General features: G+C 50.4%; 3 protein-coding genes across 4 annotated transcripts; 2 read left to right on the top strand and 1 right to left on the bottom strand.

Annotated features, from left to right (window-relative positions):
* Positions 1–9,716: 9,716 nt before the first annotated feature.
* Positions 9,717–11,787, bottom strand: LOC112903106 (3',5'-nucleoside bisphosphate phosphatase-like). 2 transcript variants are annotated; one of them, XM_025972324.1, is made up of 5 exons: positions 11,398–11,787; positions 11,070–11,194; positions 10,642–10,962; positions 10,342–10,511; positions 9,717–10,240 (listed from the first exon to the last, which is right to left on the bottom strand). In XM_025972324.1, exons 1-5 carry the CDS (start codon positions 11,761–11,763, stop codon positions 9,888–9,890), a joined length of 1,335 nt encoding a protein of 444 aa, XP_025828109.1. In that variant the 5' UTR covers positions 11,764–11,787; the 3' UTR covers positions 9,717–9,887. The 2 variants fall into 2 exon arrangements, with proteins under 2 accessions (XP_025828109.1, XP_025828116.1); XM_025972331.1 differs by having other exon boundaries at positions 10,342–10,505.
* A 764-nt stretch (positions 11,788–12,551) lies between these two features.
* On the top strand, positions 12,552–16,099 carry LOC112900300. The gene is made up of 5 exons (XM_025969117.1): positions 12,552–12,804; positions 13,013–13,738; positions 13,832–13,885; positions 14,008–14,195; positions 15,574–16,099. Exons 2-5 carry the CDS (start codon positions 13,078–13,080, stop codon positions 15,658–15,660), a joined length of 990 nt encoding a protein of 329 aa, XP_025824902.1. The 5' UTR covers positions 12,552–12,804; positions 13,013–13,077; the 3' UTR covers positions 15,661–16,099.
* Positions 16,100–21,284: 5,185 nt separating this feature from the next.
* On the top strand, positions 21,285–25,532 carry LOC112879587 (probable beta-D-xylosidase 7). The gene is made up of 6 exons (XM_025943950.1): positions 21,285–21,705; positions 22,419–22,718; positions 22,850–23,019; positions 23,256–23,353; positions 23,882–24,646; positions 24,768–25,532. Exons 1-6 carry the CDS (start codon positions 21,301–21,303, stop codon positions 25,370–25,372), a joined length of 2,343 nt encoding a protein of 780 aa, XP_025799735.1. The 5' UTR covers positions 21,285–21,300; the 3' UTR covers positions 25,373–25,532.
* The last annotated feature ends 723 nt before the right edge of the window (positions 25,533–26,255 follow it).

The raw sequence follows: 26,255 nt of genomic DNA, 5'->3' as shown, positions 1-26,255 counted from the left end.
ACTTGCCAATAGTGGCGCCCTTTGTTCGTTCTTTGGAATTTGGCTTTTCGTTTGCGCCAAGAGTTAAAAGCCTAGGATTTTTTAAATTCAGGGATTTTGTGCTGATTGACTTCACACGCCTTTGAATATATTTTATTTTACAACTACCATGCACGGGATTGTGATTTAAAAGGGCGATAAGTTTTCCATTCTGATTTCGTTTCAAAAGTAAAGATTTTCATTCTTAAAAATCTGAAGCCTATTAGGGACTGCATTTCGTATTTCGTTTCACTGTGCGTTTAGGACGATAAGTAAGAGAGAACATGGTATGTATTTTGATGACTGAAGTTTGATTGCTGTACACAGATCTATATTCTCCTGATTATCTTGGGCACCCGCGTGATGCTGATGTTGCTTTCAAACGGAACGAACTGGCGCGGTAAGAACAAATTTAGGTTCAGAACGTTCATGACCCAAGGGCTGACGAACTTGTGGGCACCATTGATTTGGACCTCAAAAAGGACAAGTTTTTGAATCGTACCTCCCCAATTATATCACCAATTTACAGGTCCTGCTACGTGCGTCTGTACAGCTGACGAGTTCCTTATTGGCTAATCATGGCTCCAAAGTCTCCACGGCCACGTGATGGTACAGTAGGGAGTCCCTCTCCTGATGCTACTTCGTCAAAACTATTTTTTGAAAAACATGAGAAACAAACCATCAATCAATTCGCGGAGAGCAACAGAGGGAGAAAAATATGGCGGGACGAAGAAGAGTTCAAACTTTGTTGGTTCCCAGTCGATCTCCAAGCTGACCGAGGACCGGGTCACCACTGTTTGTGCGGCTTTGGATGCGCCACCATTAGTCACGCGCAATGGTACAGGTGCGCCGCGCCGATGGTAATGTCGGAGCCGTTTCATCGAGGATCGGATGCTGGAACCTGCCAGTGGTAGATGCAATAGGAAAGAAGAAGAAGAAGAAGAAGAAGAAGAAGAAGAAGAAGAAGAAGAAGAAGAAGAAGAAGAAGAAGAAGAAGAAGAAGAAGAAGAAGAAGAATTTGTTGCTTAAACCGGTCAAACAGCTCATCAAGGACGCGAATGCGTGTTGGGCACATTAATGCGCCATGGCATGCAATTTGCAGAGGCGATAGCAACATGCTGCCGGACAGGCCATCGCGTCGCGTTGCGTTGCCCATCCGAGGCGTCTATCGAGTTGATTTTTGATGGCTGCTCCACTGCTCCTGCCCGATGCCTGCCGCTATCAAACACGCCTCCTAAATTCAGCCCCGGGTGGTAGGGCAGCGACGAGCACGACGACTGCGGGAATCGCGCCCTCGCGATTCCTGGCCAGGCAAACGGACGAAATATCTGGGGCGCGTTCGAGCCGCGCGAGCGACGGGAGCGGCGCGCTCGCCGGCCCGGGGAGGAGATGCGGACACCTCGCTGGTTCCGGTCGGAGGCCGGCGAGCGTCGACCGCGCGAGGCCGCGGCGCGGATCTCGCGTGGGCTCCGCGCCATGAAACGCGTCCCCCCTCGGTTCGGGTGGGTTGCCAGGGGACGCGAGCGAGGGGAGCGGCCGTGTGCGGGCACGTCCGCGCGGCGCGTGCGCCGACGTGGGGCTCGATCGCTGCGTTTTGGGCAGGCGAACCGAAAGCATTTCGTGTCGTCGCGCAGGTCGCCATTCGCTCGGGTGGCCTCCTGCCCGCCTGCTCAAACCAGGAGCGGAGGAAAACGATGTGGCCGTCTCATCGTGTCGGGCGACGTGAGATGATGGCGCACCGGCACCTCTCGTCTATCTCAAAAAAAAAAATCGCTTCCTAACTGTCAGAATACGATCGTCGGGTGAATTTCGTGGCCACAGTTACACGAGGGACCGGGTGATGAGATAGCAAAAGTGTGGTGACGTGCGAGACGGATTACTGACCACTGCTTCGAATTCGAAGCTTTCATGCAACCCTTACCCTTGCATCATATGCACGTCGAGCGTGCAGCTAGAATCCAGGTCCGCCCAAGAACCCGGACGCGACATGTTTGTATCTTGCGGTCGTGCAGGTTCAAGATGAGGATCATGAGCCGGCGGAAGCATCTCGATTCTGGGTTTGCAATTTTGAACGATGCCGCTGACATCACAAGGCGTCGGAGGCTAGCGTTTCGACGCTACCGAACACACTAATCAAAGATATCCCTTGACTTAATCTAGGAGCGACGCTGCTGAGCAAGAGGGGTGTGGGTGGATACCGTGCACTAGAAAAGAAAAAAAAACTGCATCATGCATGGCCTCATCTCGCTCTGCGGCGACAGGTTAACCTCGATCAGACGCGCCCTTAGATATGCTTGTTATTTCTTCCGGGTGAGCTAATCGAGCTCTGCAATTTAGAAATCGGTGGCCACCAGAGCTCTCAACCTGGCATCGTTCGAACTAATCAAGCTGTTAGAGCGTCCCGATTACAATTTACAATGCTGTCAATCAAATCAACTGCTCATCTATCTTATTTTTCCTTTAAAATATAGTACATGTTCACATGCACGCACCCACACTCAACCCTATGAACTCTATCGGACCGCGAGAACATTATCAAACAGTTGGGTGTCGCATCAGTGATCGGGCGAATCGGAGGAGAATGATTTGGGCGGGGGTGGTGGGTGGCCGGCGAGAGCCCGGGGGCGCGGACGGAGGAGTGGACGAGAGGCGATCCGGATACGAGCGGCGGGCGAGAGCCGGGTGCTCGTTTCGTGCGAAATCCAACCGAGCTGCGCGTGCCGCGCCCAATCATTCGGTTCACAATTCACATCGGGTTTCCATGATAATTTTCACCTTTTCCTCCTCTCTTTCTCGTCCACGCGCCGCAGCGCCTGACCTCTTGTCTGCACGTACGTATCGGCAGCCGGTGAGGGTATCGGCTTTACACACGCACGATCTCTGTCGGCTGCCGTTGGTGCGTGTTGCGAGCCCTCTTTGACCAGGACTGTTGGAGGGAGGACTCGCAAGAGGAGAAGATGAAGAAGAAACCTTGGAGTGTGTTCGTGTTACTCGTGCCATGAAGTTCACAGAGCTTGAAGAGTTCCTACAAGTTGCCGATGCTTTTGCACATGTGAAGCTGCAAGATGGTTCAGTTAGCTTGGAGTGTGGATTTACAGAGGAACAACGATGCTAGAGGTTATGAAGCAATGATTGATACTCACGATTCACGAAAGAATTTCCAGGCAGCAAGATTGTACAACAATGCAATGCGAATGGATGATGAGAACTCCCCCCCTTGTGCTTGGTTAAATCCTCGCAAGTCAAAAAGGCGTGGGTCCTGGCCAAGAACTCCCTTGTACTCCAAGCGATCCGCACTGCGCGGTCACGCGCTCGATACGGATGATGTGGACGCTACTGGCCGTGATTGCCGACGCAATAAATAAAGCAGCTCCTTCTGTTCAGCCAAAAATGACATTCCTACTGTTCCATTTGGTGACAAATCTCTTTGCAATTTGAAATGAAAGATACGGGCCCCCTAGTGTAGTCATTCGAATGGCTCCGCTGATCTGAGCAGCAAAATCCACTTTCACCTGGACCCCGAGCTGGTTTTCTGAATTTCTCCAATCAGACCAAACGAACCGCCGATGCCGTCTCTGAAGTGAAGTGGTTTTCGTGGCGATCGCAGCATCTTTCCCGCGAAAATTACGAATTACGATCAGGCATCTCGCCTGACACATCTGGCAGATAGCTGCGTGATCGTGTCACCATACGAGCGCAGGCACAGGCAGCGCCACCAATCTTTGACTGGATGCCTCCCATGACCGGCAAGTCCTGGAACGCGGCTTCTGCCGCACCAAGTCACCAACCCATGGCGTCTTGCACCGGCGTGCATAAAGAGCCCGCCACTACGGCCACCAACCTCACCGCAGAGCACAAGAACCAGCGTGCCCCAGACCCTCCCAGTTCGTGTGGCGGTCGGTGCCCATGAACTCCTGTCTGCCTCTCGTATTGGCTTCGGTCCAGTGGGGGCAGTAGGCTAGTGGCAAGAACGCCACTGGATGTCTGAACCCTGGATTTGAATTCCTTCCCGTCGAACCGCTCTTCATTCTTCAGCATTTATACGAGAATGGTGGCGAGTACCATTATTCGGATCCTGAGAAGATATCGCGCGGCGTGCAAACATGTGCGCCTGCTCGCTGCGGCGTCCTGCGATCTCACGTCCACTGCACGAGCTCGTGCTCCTTTGCAGCGGGATTCAGAAAAACCATTGAAAACAGCAGGTCGTCTGGTAGTCCTTCACAAGGAACAGATCAGAATGCGTGCGCTTCTTGAAGATCACATTGTTTAGTCCGGGTCCAAAGAGCCGCAGCCAGCAGCTACTCGCCATTGGGCATGATCAGCAGTGGCGCTCGCTTGACTTTGCAGTGAGCTATTATTGAAGCTGCAGTCAGCGAGCAGTTGGCTGCGTGACCAAGCTTAGATCAATCATCCATAGGATTCCTCCAATTGGGCGCTAGGTTGCATCGGATACACGTCAGACTCGCGTCAGATTAGTGACAATGCAAACTCCTTTGGTGCCTGGCAAGGTTGTTTTCCTTCTTTGCACTTGCAGCTGGAAACCACCAAGGGCGCACACGGTTTCTGTCGACTTCGATTTGCAGCAGTAACTGTACATTCACGTCCTTCAGAAACTTGAACTGGCATGGCTCCAGTTGAGACTTGATAGACAGCGATTCTCCGATTAAGAATCTTAAAAAGGACATATTTTCTCGAGAAATTGGACGTGTAAAACAAACCTGTCCAGACTGAATTATACATTTAAAGGTGGCAAGGAAAAGGGAGAGCATTGTACTTCAGAAGCTCTGTAACTTCATCCAGACGTGTCTGCGATACTTGCAATGATCATACGGCAAAGCATCTGAAAAAAGTGGCTGATTACGCTAAGGTGAAGAATGATGATACGTTCCCAAGAAGTCAACCTTCTTGCTTGCAAGAATTCTTCTGCCCCAGAAGAACGAATAATTGCCGGTTTTGCCTTTCCTGGTCTGTCACAATCGGAAACTATTCTGATATGCTTGGAATCAAGACCGAAACGTCTGAACTCTGAGCCCTTGTTGTTTTACACCTTCAACTCCAGTGTACAGTTTAACTTCAGAAAATAATCCATTTATAGCTTCCACTTTCCAGTAATTATGCTCTGGTATTAGCCTGTACTTGTCCATTCATGAAAGATGGCAACTTGATAGACCATCATTATGCGATGATGCCTGACGTATCATCTTCCATATTTTCGATGCACCGTGTTAGTAATTGCCCCCAATTGAAAGGAACAAACAGGGATTGCCAGGAGGTCTATCATGCAGCTATCTTCTAGATTCCAAGTCAGCTTTTCTTTTTTTTCTGGGGGAGGATCAGAGGCCTTTCAGCTACTTCAGGCCGCTGGAAATGATAGATCTTTAGGCTTTGATACATCTGTCAGGCCCGTCATGCAATGCGTTCTTTCTTCAATTCTTTATTAGTTACTCTTTTTTTTTCGAAAGACTTTGTTAGTTATTTTTCGTTGCTCTGTAAACTGAATACATGCTAGTTTGGTGCCTGGATTAGTACAGCTTTTCCAACAGAAAAATAGCGATATCGGCTTTCTGAAAGATAGGAAGCCAGGGAAAAGCCCATGTGCTACAAACTGATGCATAGCAAGGACATCACTACACTTGACTTGACACGGCCTGCTAGATGGGCAACATAAAGCCCACTACGCAAAAGCTATATATATCTTTTTTTTCTTTCCCTTTCTCCCTCTGAAACCGTTCCCATTGATCCCAGGCTCCCCCAGCAGCAGGCTACTATTCCTTCCTCTGAAAACTTGGATCTCTGCAATAAGCAATGGCCCCATAATAGGATCTAATTTCAACAAATATGCTGCAGTACAGCTAATCACTATCCATTACCTCTTTCTAGATGAAAATTTCCACAAAATAAGTTAACCATACACATGTGGTTTTTTTTCCCTTTTCCTTTCGAGGCAACACACAGAATTATCGCCGTCCACGTACCAATCTGACATCTCTCAGTTTTCAGTTTTGCATAATTATGCTCCTTCTTTTAGGCCGGTGCCAATGGGGGCGGTACCGCCCCCTATCGGCGCGGCGCATGCGGCAGGCGGGTGGGAGAGTGAGAGAGGGCGGGATGGATCCCGCCGGGCAGGAGCGGGGCGAGGAGCGGGCGCTATCGCCCTGCTCCCGCCCGCGTTGGCAGGCGTGCGGGGCCGGGAGGCGGGCGGGAGCGAGGCGGCGTGCTGGCGTCGGCGTGTGCGGGCGAGAGGGGTGGGGCAGGAGTGACGTGGCGCGTTTCAATTGGTCCACACGGACTATCCGTTGAACTAGCCGTTATTTGACTGTTTGAACTCCAAAAAGATGGAAAAAAATTGCAAAAAATCCCAAATTTCATCCCCAACCCCCCTATAAATACCCCACCCGGTTTTCGCTCCTTCCACACCTCATTTGAGCTCATTTCTCTCCTCTACAATCCGAAATCTCTTCCACCATGACCGGTTGGTCTCCAGATTTCCATACCTTCACCGATCTCTTGCAGTCCGACGGGTCACAAGCATCTCCCCAAGATGAGTCTTCTCCGATGCATCGCCGCTCCGATGTCAATTCTTCGCCGCAACCCCGGGCATTATTCCCCCCTGCTGCACCTCCGGCTCCGGGGGCACCTCCACCACCGTATCATTATCCGTACGGTTCGTACTCATACCCACCACCTCCATATGCTCCACCTCCAGGCACAAGGAGCGGGAATGAAGGTCCATACCCACCACCTTTCGTACGCTCCACCTCCATATGCTCCACCTCCATACGCTTCAACTCCATATGCTCCACCTTCATACGCTCCACCTCCATATGGTCCATACGCACCACCTCCGCACGCGGCACCCACGATTCCAAGCTCCGTCTCCGTTGAGTCTCAAAATGAAGGAGCGGAAGCGACCGAACCAAAGCATCCAAAGAGACTTGACTGGACGATGGCGGAGGAGGAAAAACTGGTAATTTAATTAGTGTTCATCTATTTAAATATCATATTTTTTTAAATAACTAACAATATGTTCGGGCTAGGTACATGCTTGAGTTTATCACTCGAATGACTCTATCATCGGCAACAACCAGACCGGTTTGAATTTTTGGGGCCAAATAGCGGAGACCTTCAACTCTACTGCGGAGCCGTCCCGTCGTCGCACCGCGAAGCAACTGAAGGATCATTGGAAGGTGTACAACCGCGAGGTGGCCCTGTTTAATGGATACTACATCCAAGTATGTCAGAGTGGAGCAGACGATGCAATGGTCACGGAGGGGGCAATGGCGAGGTACGAGAACGACCCGAAAGTGACGACAGCATTCAAGCGCCATCATTGGTGGAGAGCTGTTCGCCACGAACCCAAGTGGGCAGCGAAACATGGTCCTGATAGTGGATCCGATGTAAGTAGCAAGAGAACCCGCCTCGGAGTTTCGGGTGAGTACAGTTCCGGCGGAACAGAAAATACCGAGGAGGACAATGAGACTCGTCCAATAGGCCGTGACAGGGTCAGGGCGGCTAAGCGAAAGGAGAAGGCTAAGGGGAAGGAGAAGAGGAAGGAATCCTCGTCAAGCAGTGCGGTAACAAGTAAAGTATTTGCAATGAAGAAAATGTGGGGTGGCTTAGTGAAGGCTAAACTATTCAAGCAATGGAATATAATGAAGTCCCGATTAACCGCGAATATGGACGAAGCAGAAAAACATACTCATTTCAAGGCCGTCAAGATGGTGGAAAAAGAGTTTGGAGTAGACGAGGATTCGGAGGAGGATTAGAATTTTCTTTTAATTATTATGTATTTTTGCTATTTTTAATTGAAATGTAATTTCCTTTTTTAATTATGATCTAATCGGTATTTTTTTAGTTGAATAAAATTAGTTTATTGAATTATTTTGCGTACACGAACAAAAGACAGTGAAATAATTAAATCTGGAAAAGAAAAGCTGACGTGGAGGAGAGAGAAGTGAGAGCTGACACTATAGGCTGTGCATTGGAGAGGTGGGGTGAGAGTGAGGATGAGAACTGACATGGCGGGGAGATATCTCCCCCTACCACTGGACTCAGCTTTAGTATTAATCCATATTTAGCCCGTTTCTCCATAGATCTTTTACGCGCACAATTCTACCATTTCATAATACGTAGTATAAAAAAGGTTCAACCGTCCAAATTGTTATTAGTAATTTAATATAAATTAAGAAGAATTTTATTTTTTTTTGGGATTTTAGCCCACCGTTCCAGCCCGCCGCCCCCTCATCAATCTCGCGACTCGCGAGACAAGGCCGCCGCCCCGCCGTCGTGCCTTCTCCACCTCGTGCCCGCCCGCCCAATCGCCCATCACGCACAGAACGACTCCGGCCGCCGCCCGCCGCCGTGACTCCTCCCTTGCAGACCTGAAGAATGGGTGCTCAGCCCCTGTACAGGCCATCCCCTCTGTGTGGCCCTTCTCCGTTTCAGGCCGCCGCCCCTCGTCATTTTGCGACACTCGCCTCGTCAGTCCGCCGCCCGTTGTCGTGCACGCAGGGCCGCTTGCCTCGTCCTTGCAGACTTGAAGAACAGGTGCCCGGCCCCTGTACAGGCACCTCCTCCTCGTGGCCGCCTGATTTCTGTACGTTGGAGGCGGCGACGGCATCCCGGCCAACTACTCTGGTGCTCCTCGTTGGCGTTGTGAGGACGATCTTCCTTGTTGCCCCTTGCATGCATCAGGTCAGTGCCCCTTGACGTTGCATTGCTCAGATTTATTAAGTATCTCATACAACTAATGTATGCAAATATATTATGATGGATCTGGTATCTGATTTCTGTGGAATGGTTGTTTAGTGTGTAAAAGAGAATGGTTAGATCACAATATTCATCTTTTCATTGCTATCTGTTGTCTATTGTTTGAAATTAATTTTGTACAAAATTATGTGATTTAAATCTTTGATTAAATCTGATTGCTATTCTCATGGGGATGCGCTGAGAGGTGCTTATCGCACAACAGCATGGTGAATTGCTTTCGTTGATCACAGCTCCCTTAGCAGAAACATGGTGAAATGCAATGTTGAAAAAGTTGATCCCCCATGACATGCTGCCTAACTGCCTCATTGTCTTATATGTGCTCCCTGTGTGAATTTCAGCTGCTGAGGCGTTGAGGTACCCAAATGTTGATGCACACTAGAGGTAGATGATGGCAGGACTCCTGACAACCACCTCGCAATTCATCTCTTCAGAATTCCAATGTACCACTGAGTCTGATACAACATGAGAATCGGCTGTCAATTTTTGGTAGTTAGGTTTGATCCATCCTCCTAGAAGGAAGCAGTTTGTACTGATCTTTCAGTTTCACAACTCACAAACTGCTGATCAATTTTTGCAGTGGCATTAGTAGTAGTCACAAGCTTCATTCTCTATTGCCTGATAGCAAGAATGGATGTTGCTTTCTGTACCTATCCTTTTTGTAGATTTCAGTAAATGGATGTAGCCTTATACTATAATTTTTCCCATATTATCCTTATACTACCTATGCTGCGTAGATATACTTACCTCGTACTAGTAATCAATAATCAATATTTTAATGATATAGAAAAATCTCGACCGTTCAATGTTTACATACGACAATATTTACGTACAACAGTAGTATATGATCATATTATACGCCGTAAAAATCCCGTCACCAAAGGCCCTCCACTGGCGGGCACAATGACAAAAAAAATCGCATGCTCCAAAAGTAGAAAGAGAATTGCCGGGGCAGTTCTCATGATGTGCAAATGATAAAGTCACAAGTCATACATAAACTACAAGTTTTTCTCCGACAAAGTACAAAATGGAATGGTGATTTAAGCTAGTACATTTACCATATCACTTCTGCCTCATGGTAAATTGCTGGTTTGCTTTCAGTGTTACTGATGAGTGAGCACAATATCTGTAACTTCTGTTCGGAGGACCTCAACCTCAGAAACACTTGTCAGCTCTGGGTCCTCAGAAGAATGGCGCGGAATGCAGAAATCTCCAGCTGAACTTATCCGTTGGAATCCGTTGGATCCATTCAAGTCAGTAGTCCTTTCGGAGATACTTGCAAATATTTCCCTGATTGCGTTATGCCAGATTGGCTTAGCTATCTCAAGAAATTTAAAAACAGCCAAGACTGGAAGATCAACACTTCCCACGTCAGGTTCCTCCTTGTCATCCCGTCCATGGAAATCTGATCCGCCAAGCTTTAGAAGCTCATACGTATCAGCCAGATCACTCAACCCTGTTGAAGAAACAGTCCCTGGTTAGTCACATTGAGGTTTCAGATATATCTGACAGACATAAAAGGCATAGCAAATATTTTGTAGGTCATCTTCTACATACCAGATACTTTCCCATCGCTTCGATAGACCTCAATACCATGCAAACCAGCTGCTTTCAAATTCTTTATCACAGCACCAGGATTTTTCAGGGCCCACGGATGAGCTAAAACTGCTACACCCCCAGTTCGACAAACTAGCTGCACCACAGATTCCGCAGTCGGTTCACTACCTCTACAAACGAACAAAACGAAATCTACATTGTTAATGTAGCTCTACACGTCCTGATACAGAATGAACCATAAACATACCATCACACATGATCTAGAGAGGGCAAGGGAAACAATTGATCGATACTACTTACGTGGCATAAGCAGGTCCTCCGTCGTACAAATACCTGCTAAAAGCCTGCCTGAGATCCTCCACATATCCAGCATCAACCATGGCACGGGCCACATGCAATCTGCCGGGAGCCACTCCATTCCCAGCTATCGTACACACATCTTCCAGCTTCATTGGCATGCCAAGGCCCCTAAGCTTCAGTAACATCTTGTTTGCGCGCGCATATCGGCCCTCCCTGATACCGGCTAAAAACCTCTCTAGTTCTTGAGGTCTAGCAGGACCCCGGCTACCGTAGTATGCAAGAATGTGCACGGGTTCCTCAGCCCCTGACCCTGATTCGTCACTACCAATCAAAAGGGCTAAGAACTAAGCACATTTTGCAGTGAATGACAATAGCATAGCCCAAGTTTTGCGATTACGACTGTGAGAATGAAGACAGAAGAGGTTTACCTAGGCGAGTGCACGGCGCTGATCTCGACGCCAGGGATGATCCTGACTGGATGCCGCTTTGCCGCTTCCACGGCCTCCGGGACGCCGGCCATGGTGTCATGATCAGTCAGCGCGAACACTTTCACCTGCGCTGATCACAAGGCAGTTCACTAGTATCAGCAATTCAGCACGTAAACTTGCATTGATCTGCAACGCAGGCATGATTCAGTGAACAACAATATCAGGCGTGAGTGACTCGTTGATCACAGTGCACAATGCAAGTACACGCAATCTGCAGACGAACAATGTCTATTGCCTAGAAGCGCAGCTGCGAAAGCTTTAAGCTTACCCCGTTGCGGTGCGCGCGCTCGACGAGCTCGGCGGGCGAGAGCGTGCCGTCGCTGCACGCCGAGTGCGCGTGCAGCTCCACCGCGACGCGCGGCCGCCGCAACCGCGCCCTCCCGGCCTCCGCAGCCTGCCCGTCGTCGCTCGCCACCTCGCGCCCAGGGCAGGCCCAGCGGAGCAGGGACCTCCGCGCGGCCAGCTCCTCCTCCGTCGGCGCCCTCGGCCTCCTCCTCTTCTTCCTCCTCCTCCTACCCTTGTCCGGCTGCGGCTCCGGATCTCCGGCGTTCGGCGCCGCCGACGTGGCGATGGCGTCGGCCGCCACGACCACGACCGCGTCCTCCTCGGTGGAAGCGCCCGCGGGAGGAGGCATCCGCCTGCCCCGTCCAAGTTCCCAAACCGCAAGCCGGTAGCGGCCAGCCGATCTCCCCACCGCGGCTGCGAGCGTGCGCGGCGTAATAATGAAGCGAGGTCGTGGGTGGGTGGGTGAGGACGACGGCGTCAGGGCTTTTAAGACGTGCGGTCGCCATCAGCGACAGGGGAGGGGGGGAGGGAGGGACGCAGCAGGCTCTCCGGGGGAGGGGCCGCGCCGCGCTCGTGTCGTGTGCCGGTCGTCCACAGACGGACAGCTATGAATGTGGCGGCCATGCGCATGTGCGCGTGGGCCTCGTGATGCTTGCCGGTATGATGGGCACGGGCCGTGCCGGGGCGGGAAGTCAGGCTTGGTTGTGATTGAGGCCCCTTGCGCGATTAGAATGGGCCAGTTTCGAGCCAGGCTACAACCGGCACCAATTGGAAAGCCTGCCAGGCCGGACCCGTTGCCCACATTCTCAGGTGACGAGCCCATCAAGGCACAGCCAGCCCGACTTCTCTGTACGGACCACCAGCCCGTGCTGTCGGCCCGCAACAGCTGGACGCGAGCACGCGGCGGCACGCGTAGAACTTTGTAATATCCAATCGATAGAATAATTACCCTTTCTAATTTCCGCGATACGAAATTTTCTTGGCGGATGTAATTTTCCGTCCTTTCCGCCCGGAGCGGGACGAAATTTTACAAGCTGAGCCAATGACGCACGCGGCTGACCCGCGCCACACGTCGCCTTCGCAGCGCAGGGGCAAACGCCCAATCCAACGCGCGCCTCCCGCCCCGGGCCCCGGCCTCACGCAACCGCGCGGGCGCGGCTGCGGCTTCCCCCTGAATTCCGAACGCGAGCGCGCGCTGGGGCTCTCGGTTTCGGCTCGCTCACGCCGCCCCGCTCCAATTTTCCGCCTCCATTTTCGCTGCCTCCGACCCACAAAACCGACGCTCCCATCCAGTTCCTCTCCCCCAAGCCCTCCTGGCTTCCTCTTCCGCGCTCCCCGGCTCCGCGCGCGGCGAACTGGAAAGGCGGGCGGGAGGGCGTCTCGCGGCGAGGTTCGCGCTCCAAACCCTACTCCCCCCTCACGCCCTCACCTGCACTTGAATTTGCTCAAAATGTCTAATTAGCACTCCGTGCATGCAATTGATTTGCCTCCTGCGTCGGCCAGATCCAATAGTTTTCACAATCAGACTACCTGTCTCTTTGTTTGAGTCCAATGTGAACATGTTGCTTACTACGATCTTTTGTTTGTGGATGGGCCAGGACATTTGGGTTTGGGGTTTGTACTGCTCTTAATATAGCTAATTGTTGAGGATCTGAACCTAATAATGGTGGAAAACGCTCACGGTAGTGGTCGCCATGCGTTCGGGGACTTGACAAATATCCTTTGCAAGCGACCAGCCCTATCAGATCCAGAGAAGAGTACTGGTGGAATAAAGATTAGACGGATCGAAAGGACTTGGAAAGAGTTTCATGAAAATGCAATAAGCAGCAGCAGAGGGAAAGGGATTGTATTTGGGCATTTATTTGATGGTGTTGCCAAGGAGAATTTCGAAAAGCCTTCTATTTTTCGGCATACTAAGGTCCAGCACATGGCTGCCAAGGCAGCTGGGCTGCTATCCAAGGAGATCGGTGACTTGAGGGACCGTAGCGCATCAATAGATTCATTTGATCTCAGTGATAAGGACCAGGATTCCTCGCTGGATTCTGAAGGTGAGTATGATGAAGATGATGATGTGATGGATGGTGAATTGCCGGGTCATTTTAGCAGCTCAGAGCTAGCTAATAAAACAGCAGCCAATGATGGCGAGTGCTTGACTCAAGAGGAGATAGTTGGATCATCGGGAAATCAGAAGCCTATGTCTTCATTGGACTTTATGACAGGTGGTGACATGCCAAGTTCTAGTGTTTCACATGCTTCAGCGAGAACTGGTGGCTCAGAAGAAATTGTTGCCACAAAATCTTGTGCTTGTTCTTTTTGTCTTAAGGGTATGTTTACATGCATTTCTTTCTGATGTATTTGTTTATGCCAGCATGATGTCATGTAAATAAATGCTTTCTGTTTCCTTGCCCCCAAAATAGCTGCTTTTATGTGGACGGATCTCCATTATCAGGATTCAAGAAGCCGGCTTTCTGGTAGGACGACAAATTCAACTCCTTTTATCTTTTTCAAAAGAGAAAGTATAAGTACATGTTGATTTCATTTATGTGAAACTGATCATTTTACTAATGTCAATTCATCTTTGCTGATTCCTTAGTGTTGAAGAAAAGCATAAAGTTTGCTAGATCGTTGGAGGCCAAAAAAGGCAAAGGAAATGAATATGCTGCCAATGTACCCGGGTATAACTCAAAACGAGCTGTGGGGTTGGAGTTTGAACTATCTCAACAACAGAGCCAACTCTTTCTTTATACAGAGAATGCCCTTCTTCGCGAGTCAGCACAGCTTGTAAGTTGTTTTATCCGTTCTTCACCCTTCTTTGCTTAGTAAAAAAATGTTTGGCTTGTGTATATCTTACAAGTTGGCATCAATTTGTGCCTGTGGTTATATGCGGAAAAAATGTGTGCGACACAATTTTTTGAGCATAGATGCATCTGCTTGCACATGGTGATACAAATGGATTGCTGGAAGGATCATTGCTTTGTGAGAATGAGACGTAGTAATTTAAACTCATGTGTTCTCTGTGTTGGGTCTTTAGATCATTTTATTTGGGGCTAAGATAGTAGGATTCTGTAACCAGCTAGAAAAACATAACTCTCCTATAAGATGGGGATACTAGATCAATAATTGAAAGTTGAGATTTGAGAATGCCTGTGTTGGTGGAATCTGTAGGCCTGCCTTAAGAATTATTACTTTTAGTAATCTTGTGTAATCTATATCATGGTTCTATTGCCATTTATCTTAACTCTTGTACTTTTGAAACCATATGTGTTTTCATTGTTCTAAGTTGAGAAAATAGTATGGCATACTACTTTGTGACCTTTTTAACTATCTTTGTTTTCCAAATTATGGCATTTAGTATTTGACAATTATGGTGTCTCTCAACTATGTGAGAACCTGGCCAGTCTTTGGAATTGGGTTGTGCAAAACAACAATTCTTTGCATGAATAGTCAATAGCCATTTTTGTTCTCGGGTGTATGAATAGAGGGTTTGCTTTTGTCCTATTTGGTTGCTCTACGCACAAATCTATAAAGAGACATTCTGTTCTGTGGTATATTGGTGGAGTTTATTATGGTGGCTGATGTAAATGATGTTTAGTACTAGTATTGAGATTTTTTTCCCTTTCTTTTGTAACTTTACGTTTTGAAATTTTCATTGTTAGCCCCTAAACTTGATGTTGGTTGGGTTGTCCGTTCTTTTTTCTGCCTTGTTCTGGGTGATATGTCTGTTTGAAATTTTTTTGAGCATCTGACATGGCTGTTTTGGTCAGAGACTCAGAGTAGACTGTCATTCCTGGTCGTTTTCCTTACACTGAAGAGTTCCTGAAACTTTTTGTTGCATTAGTGTCTTGACTCTTGAGTCCTTGACTGCTAGACATGCTTACAACTTTGCTTCAAGATCTTTAAATCTGTTTTGAAAATCTAGCTTGAATTCTTTTTTATTCAAAGAAAGTAACTTGAGCATTTGGATTTGTGTAAACTTGGTTATGTCACATTCAGTACATTGCCTGTGACATTCTAGCATGACTCTTCCCATATTCTTTTGATATAAGCTAAGCTTATTAGTTAATATTTTACTACATTCCGTAATGCATGTATGTTATTCCACTAACTTGCATTTTCAATTTATGATTTTGTTCTAATATTCAAAATTTCTGTTATCCAGCATTCAGCTTTTGTGAAGTTAAAAGAATTGAGAGGGAACTGCAAGACGGATCTTGAGACTATCAGCAATCCTTTATTAGGAAAATGAGAGCTGCATGGTTGCATTGCTGAACTATTCTTTTCCCTGAGAGTTAGAGCAGCTGGCTCGGTTTGGTCAAGATTTGCATTGAGATAGGCTACCAACTCATTGTGGTGGTTACCATCAATTTGGGGGTTCTTGGCTGTAGCGATTACTCCTATCATAAAGCACTAGTTCAGCATGTTTGTAGGCTTGTGGCTGATGTAAAAATCCCCATGGTGAGTTTAGGAACTGTATGCTAGTTTGTCTCATTTGAGTCATAGGCTTCACCTGTACTTTGTAGTGAGCTTGCTTCGTATGATAATTGCTTCACGATCAACAAACAAAAGGGAAACCAATGTTGTTTCGAGCTTGCTGGTCAGTTTTCTAGTGCGGGAAGCTGTATCTTCTGAGAGGTTTTTATTCGTCTTTTGACGGTTAGTATGGTGTGGAGTTTGTGCACTGGTTATCCTGCAGTTTCTCATTCTGACTATGCGCTATCCACAGCATTTAGCTACTTGCACGTGTTGGACGAATCTGTCTGCATCTTGTTTAGCCTTTTGAGGTTGGGAAAAATCACAGGACTGTCGTCGCCTCGTCGGTGCCTGACTGCCGTCATATTCGTGCACATTCTACCAATCATGGGAATTGCCATGTGTGATGGTCTTGATGGTGCCTGACTGCTGTACACCTTGGGCCGCCGGCCACGTCGGTGAACACTGAGCACAGCATAGAGCATACCATTCAGCAAAGAATTTCTGCTAATGGGAGGCGATTCTTCAGCAGATATTCTCCCAAAGATACCATTTGCCAGGACCATAGTGGTTGCAGAAAAGCATTGAGCTACTCATATATGGTACACTAAAGTTTCATTAAAAAGAACCGACACGCCTAACAATCTCTCATCTCTGAAACTCGCTCTTATCTGCATCAAAGCAAAACACGGAAAAGGCGTCTGGACCTCGCGGAGTACCTTACGCGTGAAGCCGAAGCAACTCAGCCCATATCATGCCCCCCATTGAGCAGAAAAGTGATCGAAACGGCCTAACATACACTGAGGCAACGGAGCATATCCCCTCGGCCCTTTTGCGATGTGGCGCATTGACATCTTGCAACGAACTAGACCGTGCCAAGCCTACACGCAAGACGTCGTCAGCTAGTGCCTAGCCAGTGGTGGCAGTGTGGCGTTCGTGCCAATGCCAAGATATCTATGCCGGTGGAGCAAGAAATGGCCCAGCAACCGTAATGGCTTCGCATCGTATCGGAGTGAAAAAAAGCCTGGAGCTGAAGGCTACGAGGTGTCACTGCGATCTTTGCAGTGTGCATCTAGCATGTCACTAGCTCTCAAGTCCCAATCATGGTCTTGGCATAATGCACGTCCACAAGCCAAGCAAGAGCGTTGTTTGCCAAGTCAACAGCATTTTTTAGGGGGAAGAAGATAGTGGGTAGTAAAATGAGGGAGAGATCTGCCTTTTTTCCCGCGAGCATCATGTTGGGAGCATCACGGAATGGCACAAAAAAATAGTTTAAGCAACCCCGGCCTGCATCATGTTTTCATGTGTGCTTTCTGTGGAATTTGGTTGGGGACACTGCCCCCAACATCCTCACCAAACCTTTCTTGACTCCGGGACACAGATCCATATCCACATAATCTATTGCCAACTCACACCTGAATTCAAGGTGCTATCTCTCAGTAATTCATTTTGACGTCCGATTTTTTCTTTGTTTTAGTACCATCTTCGTTTGCTCAAATTTTTTTTAAAAAATAATTCGAAACTTTCTTTCTTTCATTCTTTTTTTTTGCAAATCGCTCAATTTTCAATTAGCTGCCAAATGAATCTGTGCCCTGTGGAGACGAAAACCAAGCACAGCTCGTGATCAGCTCCTTCGACGAAACCGGGAGAGAGACAGCTCCAGACATGTCGAGCTCGACACTCCTCCAAAAAAGCGGCAAAAACTTAATGCCACTTTGCGCTCTAAAGATCAGAACACACCCGAAAACGATACGCCCGATGGCGACAGCGGCGGCGGCGGCGACCATGGACAGACGGATCGGCCGGCGTCGAGTGCGCCGCGCGCGTGCGTGGCGATCGGCCTCTGCTAGCTGGAGTTCCGAGGCGTCTTCTCGGCGTCGTATGCGATTGCTGATTAGCATGCGCGGTAACATACCAGTAGAGCGCATGTGCCGCTGCTAGGGCTAGTTGGATCGGAGCTTTGTCCTCATTTCTGGAGTGCGTTATGGCTGCACAGTTTCTAGATCCACGAATCACCGGGCGTAATCCAAACAGATGCGGGCAAGAGGACAAATGCTGGAGCGCCCGATCTACGGACACTGGCACTGGTAGACGATGGACCGGACAAATCTAGTGTTCCCCTTTTACCTGTCAAATCACGCCAGAGTGTCTTCGTACTTGTAGGTATCCATGTACGGTAAAAAGTTGTTCAGCGTGTTTCTCAACAAATTACAGAGAGCTTCAAAAGTTTGCTGAGAATTCAGAGGGTGTATCGCTGTACTGAACTTGGGCCGAAGTGCTAGTACACAGTCAACGGTAAATTCTGGCGGCAGTAGTGAAACCCTTGCCGTACCTAGGATCTACGATCTGAAGGTCTTTGTGGTTTGCCCCCAAATTGACAGTCTTCAGTCCGGACCTAATCTCTTGATCACTTTAGCCTGCCTCGCTCGTTGATTACTCTATTCATCGGCAGACAGATGAGTAATGGCAAGGAAACTTCTGCCCACCCTGGTGGCCTAAGCTCTTTTCGGTCTCCTCGCCGACACCGAAACTTGCTGTTCTATCCAGGGCGCACTGTGCTCTGCTATGGGATCAGAACTGCCTAAGCTAACCATATCGCAAGTAGTATTTAACAGGAATGTGCAGCGCAATAGAGATGTGCACCCTGAACATCTGCAGGGAAACCAGCAGCAGTGTGCAGACATCATACTCCACCTCCGGTGGTAAGCAGAACGTATTTGTCTGCGTCACTTTGTTTTATTCTAGACGTTTGCTTACTAGTCCACTTCTTGCGCATCTCAACTGCTGCACAACTTCTCGCTCATCTCGACCGCTTTCCGGAAACAGGTCTGGCTTTGAACGTTGAAGCTCTGGATTTCTGAACGCACAATGCCAACCTGCCCATTTTGCCAGGCCAGGAATCGTTGCCATCTTTTACCAAGTTCCAACAGGCAACAGTGACACCTCCTCTGCACCAGTCTGATAGTCTGATGGTCCTCGGGCTCTCCTTTTCCGTCAGTTTGAACTTTGAACAAGCATGACAGCCTGATCTTGCAGCAGCTTCCTGTTTGCCGGTGCCATCTTGAGCCACATCTTTTGGGGGCTTGACCTGCGCGGCACTGGTGATCGATGAGGAGATGGCTCCGTGATCTGAGCAAGTGCAAGAACCGCTGCACCAGGAGGTTCACTTCACTGAGCACGTCGCGTCAAGCACTGTGTCGCCATCTGATACTGTTTGCCATGGACTGGACTCACGAATCATGTGGCCATGCACAAAGCAATGGGCCACCGCCCACCGAGCGCGACAGTATAGATCTCTACTCTCTACAGGAGCGGCGATGCGAAGAGAGTACCAAGTTTTTTGTACGCACGTCAGTTACGGTGCCTTTCTGCAGCTGAATTTGGGCGTCATGTGCAGTCTCATTCACGAGCAGATGAATCACCAAACTTTGGATCAATCTGACTGTACTAACCTGTCTCGTGCAGCCTGCCTTTGACCGGCCAAGCATTAGCATAGCAGCATTGAGCATTGCTTCGCCAGTTCGCCCGGTCCTCGCGACGGCGATGTCACTGACACACTCTCGCGACGGCGTAGAATCCGTAGATGTGCTGCGTCTGAGAGTGTTGGTCGATCTGTTGCGTCACGTTGGGTGCAGTCCGGGTCCAAGCACTCGGAACCAAGGCTGGCGGGAGCCGCACGGCCGCCGCCGCCACCACCGGCGCCGCGGCGACGCCACGGCGAGGAGCACGCGTCGCCGCTGGGTCTCCCTGGCTAGCTTGTCACGGGCGCTAGTCCGGCCAAACCGAACCCGGGCCGGAAGACAGCCAGGCAGGCCCGGCGAACTGTACCCTCCGGTGGGTGAAATTACGCCGCTGCCCATGGCGTTCCTTACCGCCTCCGTAAAGCCAGGCAGGCGACCGCCATTACCCCCTCCCTGATCCATCCATCGATGGCCATGCCCCGCAAGCATCGATCCCACCGCGAGCTGCCAGTAGGCTACTACTAGTGGTGGCGACCACGAGTCCACGACGCCGGCGCGCGTGGAGGAGCAAGCCTTTTTCGCAGATCTGAATCGCGTAATTCTCCGTGGGAGTGGGGATCGATCGTGCTCTCGTTTCTCTGCTCCGGCAACTTGCTTCGCTTTCGGAAATGGCTGGGATTTTAGCTGCTTGTCGCGTAAGGAAAGGGTGATTCCACTTCCGATATGCGTATCTGAATGGCAAAATAGCCAATTTTATCACTCAACTTTCCTTCTAGGCTCAAATTTATCCTTAAACTAACAAATAACCAATTTAGTTCTTAAACTTTGACATACAAGAGTATATGTAAGATTCTGGATGTGTTACCAACTCCAACCGCGGTATTTCTAAGTTAAAATAGTTCAATTTTGATCAAATTTGTATAGAAAAATATTAACATATCAATAAGTAAATTATGAAAATATATTTCATAATGTATCTACTTATTCTCATTTGACTTTCAAAATATTATTACTTTTTATATAAAATTGGTCAAATTTAGACTACTTTGGCTTAGGACATATCAAAGTCCCTTACGTTTCAGGACAGAGTGAGTAATTCACTGACATAGCTAAAATAAATTATCGATGATCTTATATCTATGAATAAAACGTTTACACTTTTATTTATTTGTACATTCTCATTATTTGTTGAACCATATTTTTTACAAGTCATCGAATGTGAGAAAAAACCAGAGGTAAAAAATTCTATTTATGTCTATTATCTCACTTTTATGTCACTCATTATTGACTAGGCATGCCAAATAGGACCAGGGATGAAATTGAGCTCAAATAGAAAGTTTGAGGATAAATTGACCAATTTCATAGTTGAAGGATGAATTTGATCTTAGAGCAAAAGTTGAGGAATTAAATTGGCTATTTTGCCTATCTAAATCTGATTGTCTGTTCTTCCTCCTTATGGCTGAGTTTAGCTTCACGTTAGAATCAGCCCCTGGGATTATCTTCGAGATATCGTAACAATACTTAGCATTTATTGATTAGTGAAGGATAAAATCTGCCGAATTCCCCTGCATGCTAAGTTTGCAAGTCCAGCGTGTCTGCATTTGCTGCATTCCACTAACTAAAAGCCACCGGCATTGATCTTTCAGATAATTATAGAATAAAAACCCGACCGGCCCAAGATTTTGAGCTGGTATTCATTAATCCCGCACCACAGCGCATGCCAATAATACCAGTTTCATCGATGGCAGAGAAATGGGCAAAATGGTCAACACACATGGACAGTGACCTGCACTCAGTCAGTACTCAGTTGACACCACAGTAGCAGTAGCAGTAGCAGTAGCAGCACACAGTCCCCGCGCATCGCGTCGCGCCCTGCGCTAGCTTGGAGCTCGATATATACCCCCTGCCAAGAAGGCTAGCTCACTTGGCGCCGCGACACACGCAGACACACAGCCATGGGACGCCGCGCGCGCTTCTCCCTCCACGTCGCCGCGCCGGCGGCGGTCCTCCTCCTGCACCTGATGCTGGCCGCGGCGTCCGACCCTCCCTACACCTGCGGCGCCGGCGCGCCGCCCAACATTCCGTTCTGCGACACGGGCCTGCCGATCGACCGGCGCGTGGGCGACCTCGTCGCGCGGATGACGGTGGCGGAGAAGATCTCGCAGCTCGGGGACGAGTCCCCGGCCGTCCCCAGGCTCGGCGTGCCGGCGTACAAGTGGTGGTCCGAGGCGCTGCACGGCGTGTCGGACCACGGCCGCGGCGTCCACCTCAGCGGCCCGCTCCGCGCCGCCACCAGCTTCCCGCAGGTCATCCTCACCGCCGCGTCCTTCAACCCGCACCTCTGGTACCGCATCGGCCAGGTAACCGCCCCTGCTCTCCGGCTCCTGCTCCACTCTCCGTTCGTAAACGCGCGCGCGGGGCATGCACGACCTGCCGTCGTTTTCACGTGTCCTCTGTGTTGTGCGCGACGAACAAGCGAACGTGTCTGTTTCACCACTGAATCTAATGATTGGTACGGGTTCAGTGGTTACTGGTTGATGAATGATGATCACTCACACATAGACATAGGGGTCATCTTCTGAATAAATTGCTACTAATATGCAAGGCAAGCCCAGCATGGGGAATGATGAGCAATGCCACTAGAGCAGGGCATTTTCTGTAACAAACCGCAAAGAAAAGGCCGCGTGTTGTTTCACCTAATTTCACCAACCGGGTGTGGCATCAACCTATGAACGCATACACGTACGAACGCGGTAGGTGCATGCAGCTTTACAGCTCCTCTGGTTTTGGTCAAAAGTGTTGAAGGCGTTTCAAACTCGTGCCAGAGATTCACAACAAACGTAGGACTACTTGGTCGTATCTGAATTCATCTTCTTCTTCTTTTTGTGTTGAAAGAAATATACTACGAGTCGCTAAACTTCAGGTAAAGAAGAACCAAGAACGAACTGAACCTTTTGTTTTTTCTTGAGAGACGGTTGATCAGGGACATGTAGAATTGGCCTCTGCTAAATGTTCAGAGTTTCAGAGCAGAGTCTGATGTTGTTCATGCGGCGGCGGCCGGCGGGGCTTGCAGGTGATCGGCGTGGAGGCGCGGGCGGTGTACAACAACGGTCAGGCGGAGGGCCTCACCTTCTGGGCGCCCAACATCAACGTGTTCCGGGACCCGCGGTGGGGCAGGGGCCAGGAGACCCCCGGCGAGGACCCGACGATGACCGGCAAGTACGCCGCCGTCTTCGTCCGCGGCGTGCAGGGCTACGGCATCTCCGGCCCCGTCAACTCCACCGACCTCGAGGCCTCCGCCTGCTGCAAGCACTTCACCGCCTACGACCTCGAGAGCTGGAAGGGCGTCACCCGATACGTCTTCGACGCCAAGGTGCCGCGCCATGCCACCAACTCCTACCGATCGATGCGGCTCCCCTGTTCTTCCATTGCGCTTGTTCGGATTGGCCGGCCTGAAACTCTGAACGAAATGCAAATCCTTTCTCTCTCTCTCTCTCTTCTCAGGTGACGGCACAGGATCTGGAGGACACGTACAACCCTCCGTTCAAGAGCTGCGTGGAGGACGGCCAGGCCAGCGGCATCATGTGCTCCTACAACCGCGTCAATGGCGTGCCGACGTGCGCCGACTACAACCTCCTCTCCAAGACCGCCAGGCAGAGCTGGGGATTCTACGGGTGAGTCTGCTGCAAGATTTGTCGGAAAGGAACCATGACTCCGTGAGGGTGACAGATAGCCACTTCTGGCAATTTTCAGAGCTTATCATGGAGCATTGGGGGTTCCTGAAAAATTGTTTCTGAAGTTACTATTTTCTTTCTTTTTTTGAGCAAATTGAAGTTACTATTTTCCTTGGCCTAGATGGCTGGACGGTAACCTTTGCTGATACTTGCAAGTTTTTACATGCCCTGGTCAGATATATCACTTCAGACTGCGACGCTGTGTCAATCATCCATGACGCGCAAGGGTACGCCAAGACGGCTGAAGACGCAGTTGCAGATGTCCTCAAGGCTGGTATGAGTTCACTGCTAATCCCAATGCACAAAGTACTGAAAAATTCTACATTAAGATGGATTAGTCCACAATAGATCATATCTGAGTACTTTAACCACAATAGATCAGCAAAACAGAAGGGTACAAATCTAGGACAATGAAACGAGAGATATAGGTTAGGTTAGGTCGTGAACTTGAACCAAAAGTTGATTTGGCTCCCACTAGCTGCTCGTACACCTTTCTGTTTGGCATATTCGAGAGACCCAATCCGCTAGAAATAGTTGATATCATGACGAATATCTTGATGCCGTAAGATTTAAGTACTTTCTGCTAGCTAGTCTTAGACGGCTGATGGTCTCAAATCAACACTGACAGTGACAGTGAGATGAGGGATCATGTCAACAAAAACCAATAACGCAGTAGTACAAACTGCTTCCAACAAAATTTCAGAGACTCGGTGAACATTTCGTGCAACGATAGATGTCATGCCCAAAAATGTGCAGAATCATGTTCGTGACCTTTTTGGTAACCCGGTCGAAAAACTTTCAGGGATGGACGTGAACTGCGGCAGCTACGTGCAGCAGCACGGCGCGTCTGCGCTGCAGCAGGGGAAGATCACCGAGCAGGACATCGACAGAGCCCTGCACAACCTGTTCGCCGTCAGGATGCGGCTGGGGCTCTTCAACGGCGACCCCAGGCGCAACCGGTTCGGCGACATCGGGCCGGACCAGGTCTGCACGCAGGAGCACCAGGACCTGGCCCTGGAAGCGGCGCGGGAGGGCATCGTCCTACTCAAGAACGACGGCGGCGCGCTGCCCCTGTCCAAGCCCACGGTCGCCTCGCTCGGCGTCATCGGGTTCAACGCGAACGACGCCACGCGGCTGCTGGGGAACTACTTCGGCCCGCCGTGCGTGACGGTGACGCCGCTCCAGGTGCTGCAGGGCTACGTGAAGGACACGAGGTTCGCCGCCGGCTGCAACTCCGCCGCCTGCAACGTGACGGCGATCCCCGAGGCGGTGCAGGTGGCGAGCTCGGCGGACGCCGTCGTGCTGTTCATGGGGCTGGACCAGAACCAGGAGAGGGAGGAGGTCGACCGGCTGGACCTGACGCTCCCGGGGCAGCAGCAGAGCCTCATTGAGAGCGTCGCGAACGCCGCGAAGAAGCCGGTGATCCTGGTGCTGCTGTGCGGCGGGCCGGTGGACGTGAGCTTCGCCAAGACCAACCCCAAGATCGGCGCCATCCTGTGGGCTGGATACCCCGGCGAGGCCGGCGGCATGGCCATTGCGCAGGTCCTTTTCGGAGAGCACAACCCAGGTGAGATTTGATTTTGAGGTCGCCCGCGCGCTTCCTCTGAAATTCTGAATGATTTTTTTTTACTCTTGCAAAAATCCAAACCACCAGCAGCTGACACCGGTTCGATCATCTTCTTCGTCAGGTGGAAGGCTACCGGTGACGTGGTACCCTCAGGATTTCACGAAGGTGCCCATGACGGACATGCGGATGCGCGCCGACCCGGCGACGGGTTACCCCGGCCGGACGTACCGGTTCTACCGCGGCCCGACCGTGTTCGACTTCGGCTACGGCCTGAGCTACTCCAAGTACTCCCACCGCTTCGTCTCCAATGGCACGAAGCCGCCGTCCATGAGCAGCATCGCCGGCCTGAAGGCGCTGGAGCCGACGACGACAGCGGCCGGCGCGGCGATGTACGACGTGGAGGCGATCGGGGCGGAGGCGTGCGAGCGGCTCAAGTTCCCGGCGGTGGTGCGGGTGCAGAACCACGGGCCCATGGACGGGAATCACCCGGTGCTGCTGTTCCTGCGTTGGTCCAACGCGACGGACGGTAGCGGCAGGCCGGCCCGGCAGCTGATCGGGTTCCGGAGCCTGCACCTGCGGGCGATGCAGGCGGCCCACGTGGAGTTCGAGGTGAGCCCGTGCAAGCACTTCAGCCGGGCCAGCGAGGACGGCCGGAAGGTGATCGACCGGGGCTCGCACTTCGTGATGGTCGGCGAGGATGACGAGTTCGAGATGAGCTTGGAGTGATCGGCGGCTGGGCCCGTTGGAACTGCGACGTATCCTCGCTGAGTTCCTGAAGAATTGTACTCCGATGCTCTCTAACTTATTGCAAGCAGAAAAGGGTAATTTTTACGGCATTGCTGATGCCGGATTTCCATTGATAAATCAGTCTGCCTGCCACACCTCAGATTCAGAGTTGTTCCTGTCCCATCTGGTTGTTGAACCACAACAAAATCACAAATGGTAACAGAAAGCGTAAATCGAAAGGTAACAGAAGAAACAACGAGGCATAGCTATCTGAGAGAGAGAGAGAGACATGGACGTCCAGCACTGACAGCGGCCTGCAGAAAGTACTACGCCGTACGATACGGGGCATATCCTTCACCGGATCCGGCTGCTGCAAAGTTGAGACGCTGATTGCTGGGCGGCGGCGGGTGCTCGCGGTTTGGGAGTTCTCTGGGCCGAATTTGTAAAAACGGTGTCGTCTTGGTCTCTTGGGGCCTGCCCGGGGGACCGGAGTCAGACGGGACGACCGACGGACCGAGGACGGAGGCCGGTCTCCACCTTGCAGGCGTGGGCTGCGGGCCCGCGCCATACGCGAGTCCATCCATGCGTGTCGGCCGTGTCGTGGCGGACATGCGGGCGCAGCAGAGGAGACTTGTGCGACGAGCTCCACCATTGCCGGCGCGCTAGTGGGCAGTGTGAAACTTCAAACTTCAAGCAGCGCCGCGCCTGCTGCCTTCTAGAAACAGCAGGCCCTGCCCGTGGACAAGGGCGTGTGCTGTCAAGTGTCAATGGGATGCAAACAAGCAAGCCCTTTGACCAAAAAAATCGAGTGGAGAAAAACCGCAAGTACCAAGTAGGGGTATCACCGCAAAAGGCAAATGTCTCTTACCACTCTCATCATCCC

The sequence above is a fragment of the Panicum hallii genome, chromosome 1 (assembly GCF_002211085.1).
Source record: "Panicum hallii strain FIL2 chromosome 1, PHallii_v3.1, whole genome shotgun sequence".
Taxonomy (NCBI): Eukaryota; Viridiplantae; Streptophyta; class Magnoliopsida; order Poales; family Poaceae; genus Panicum; species Panicum hallii.
This window is presented reverse-complemented; position numbering and strand designations above follow the sequence as displayed.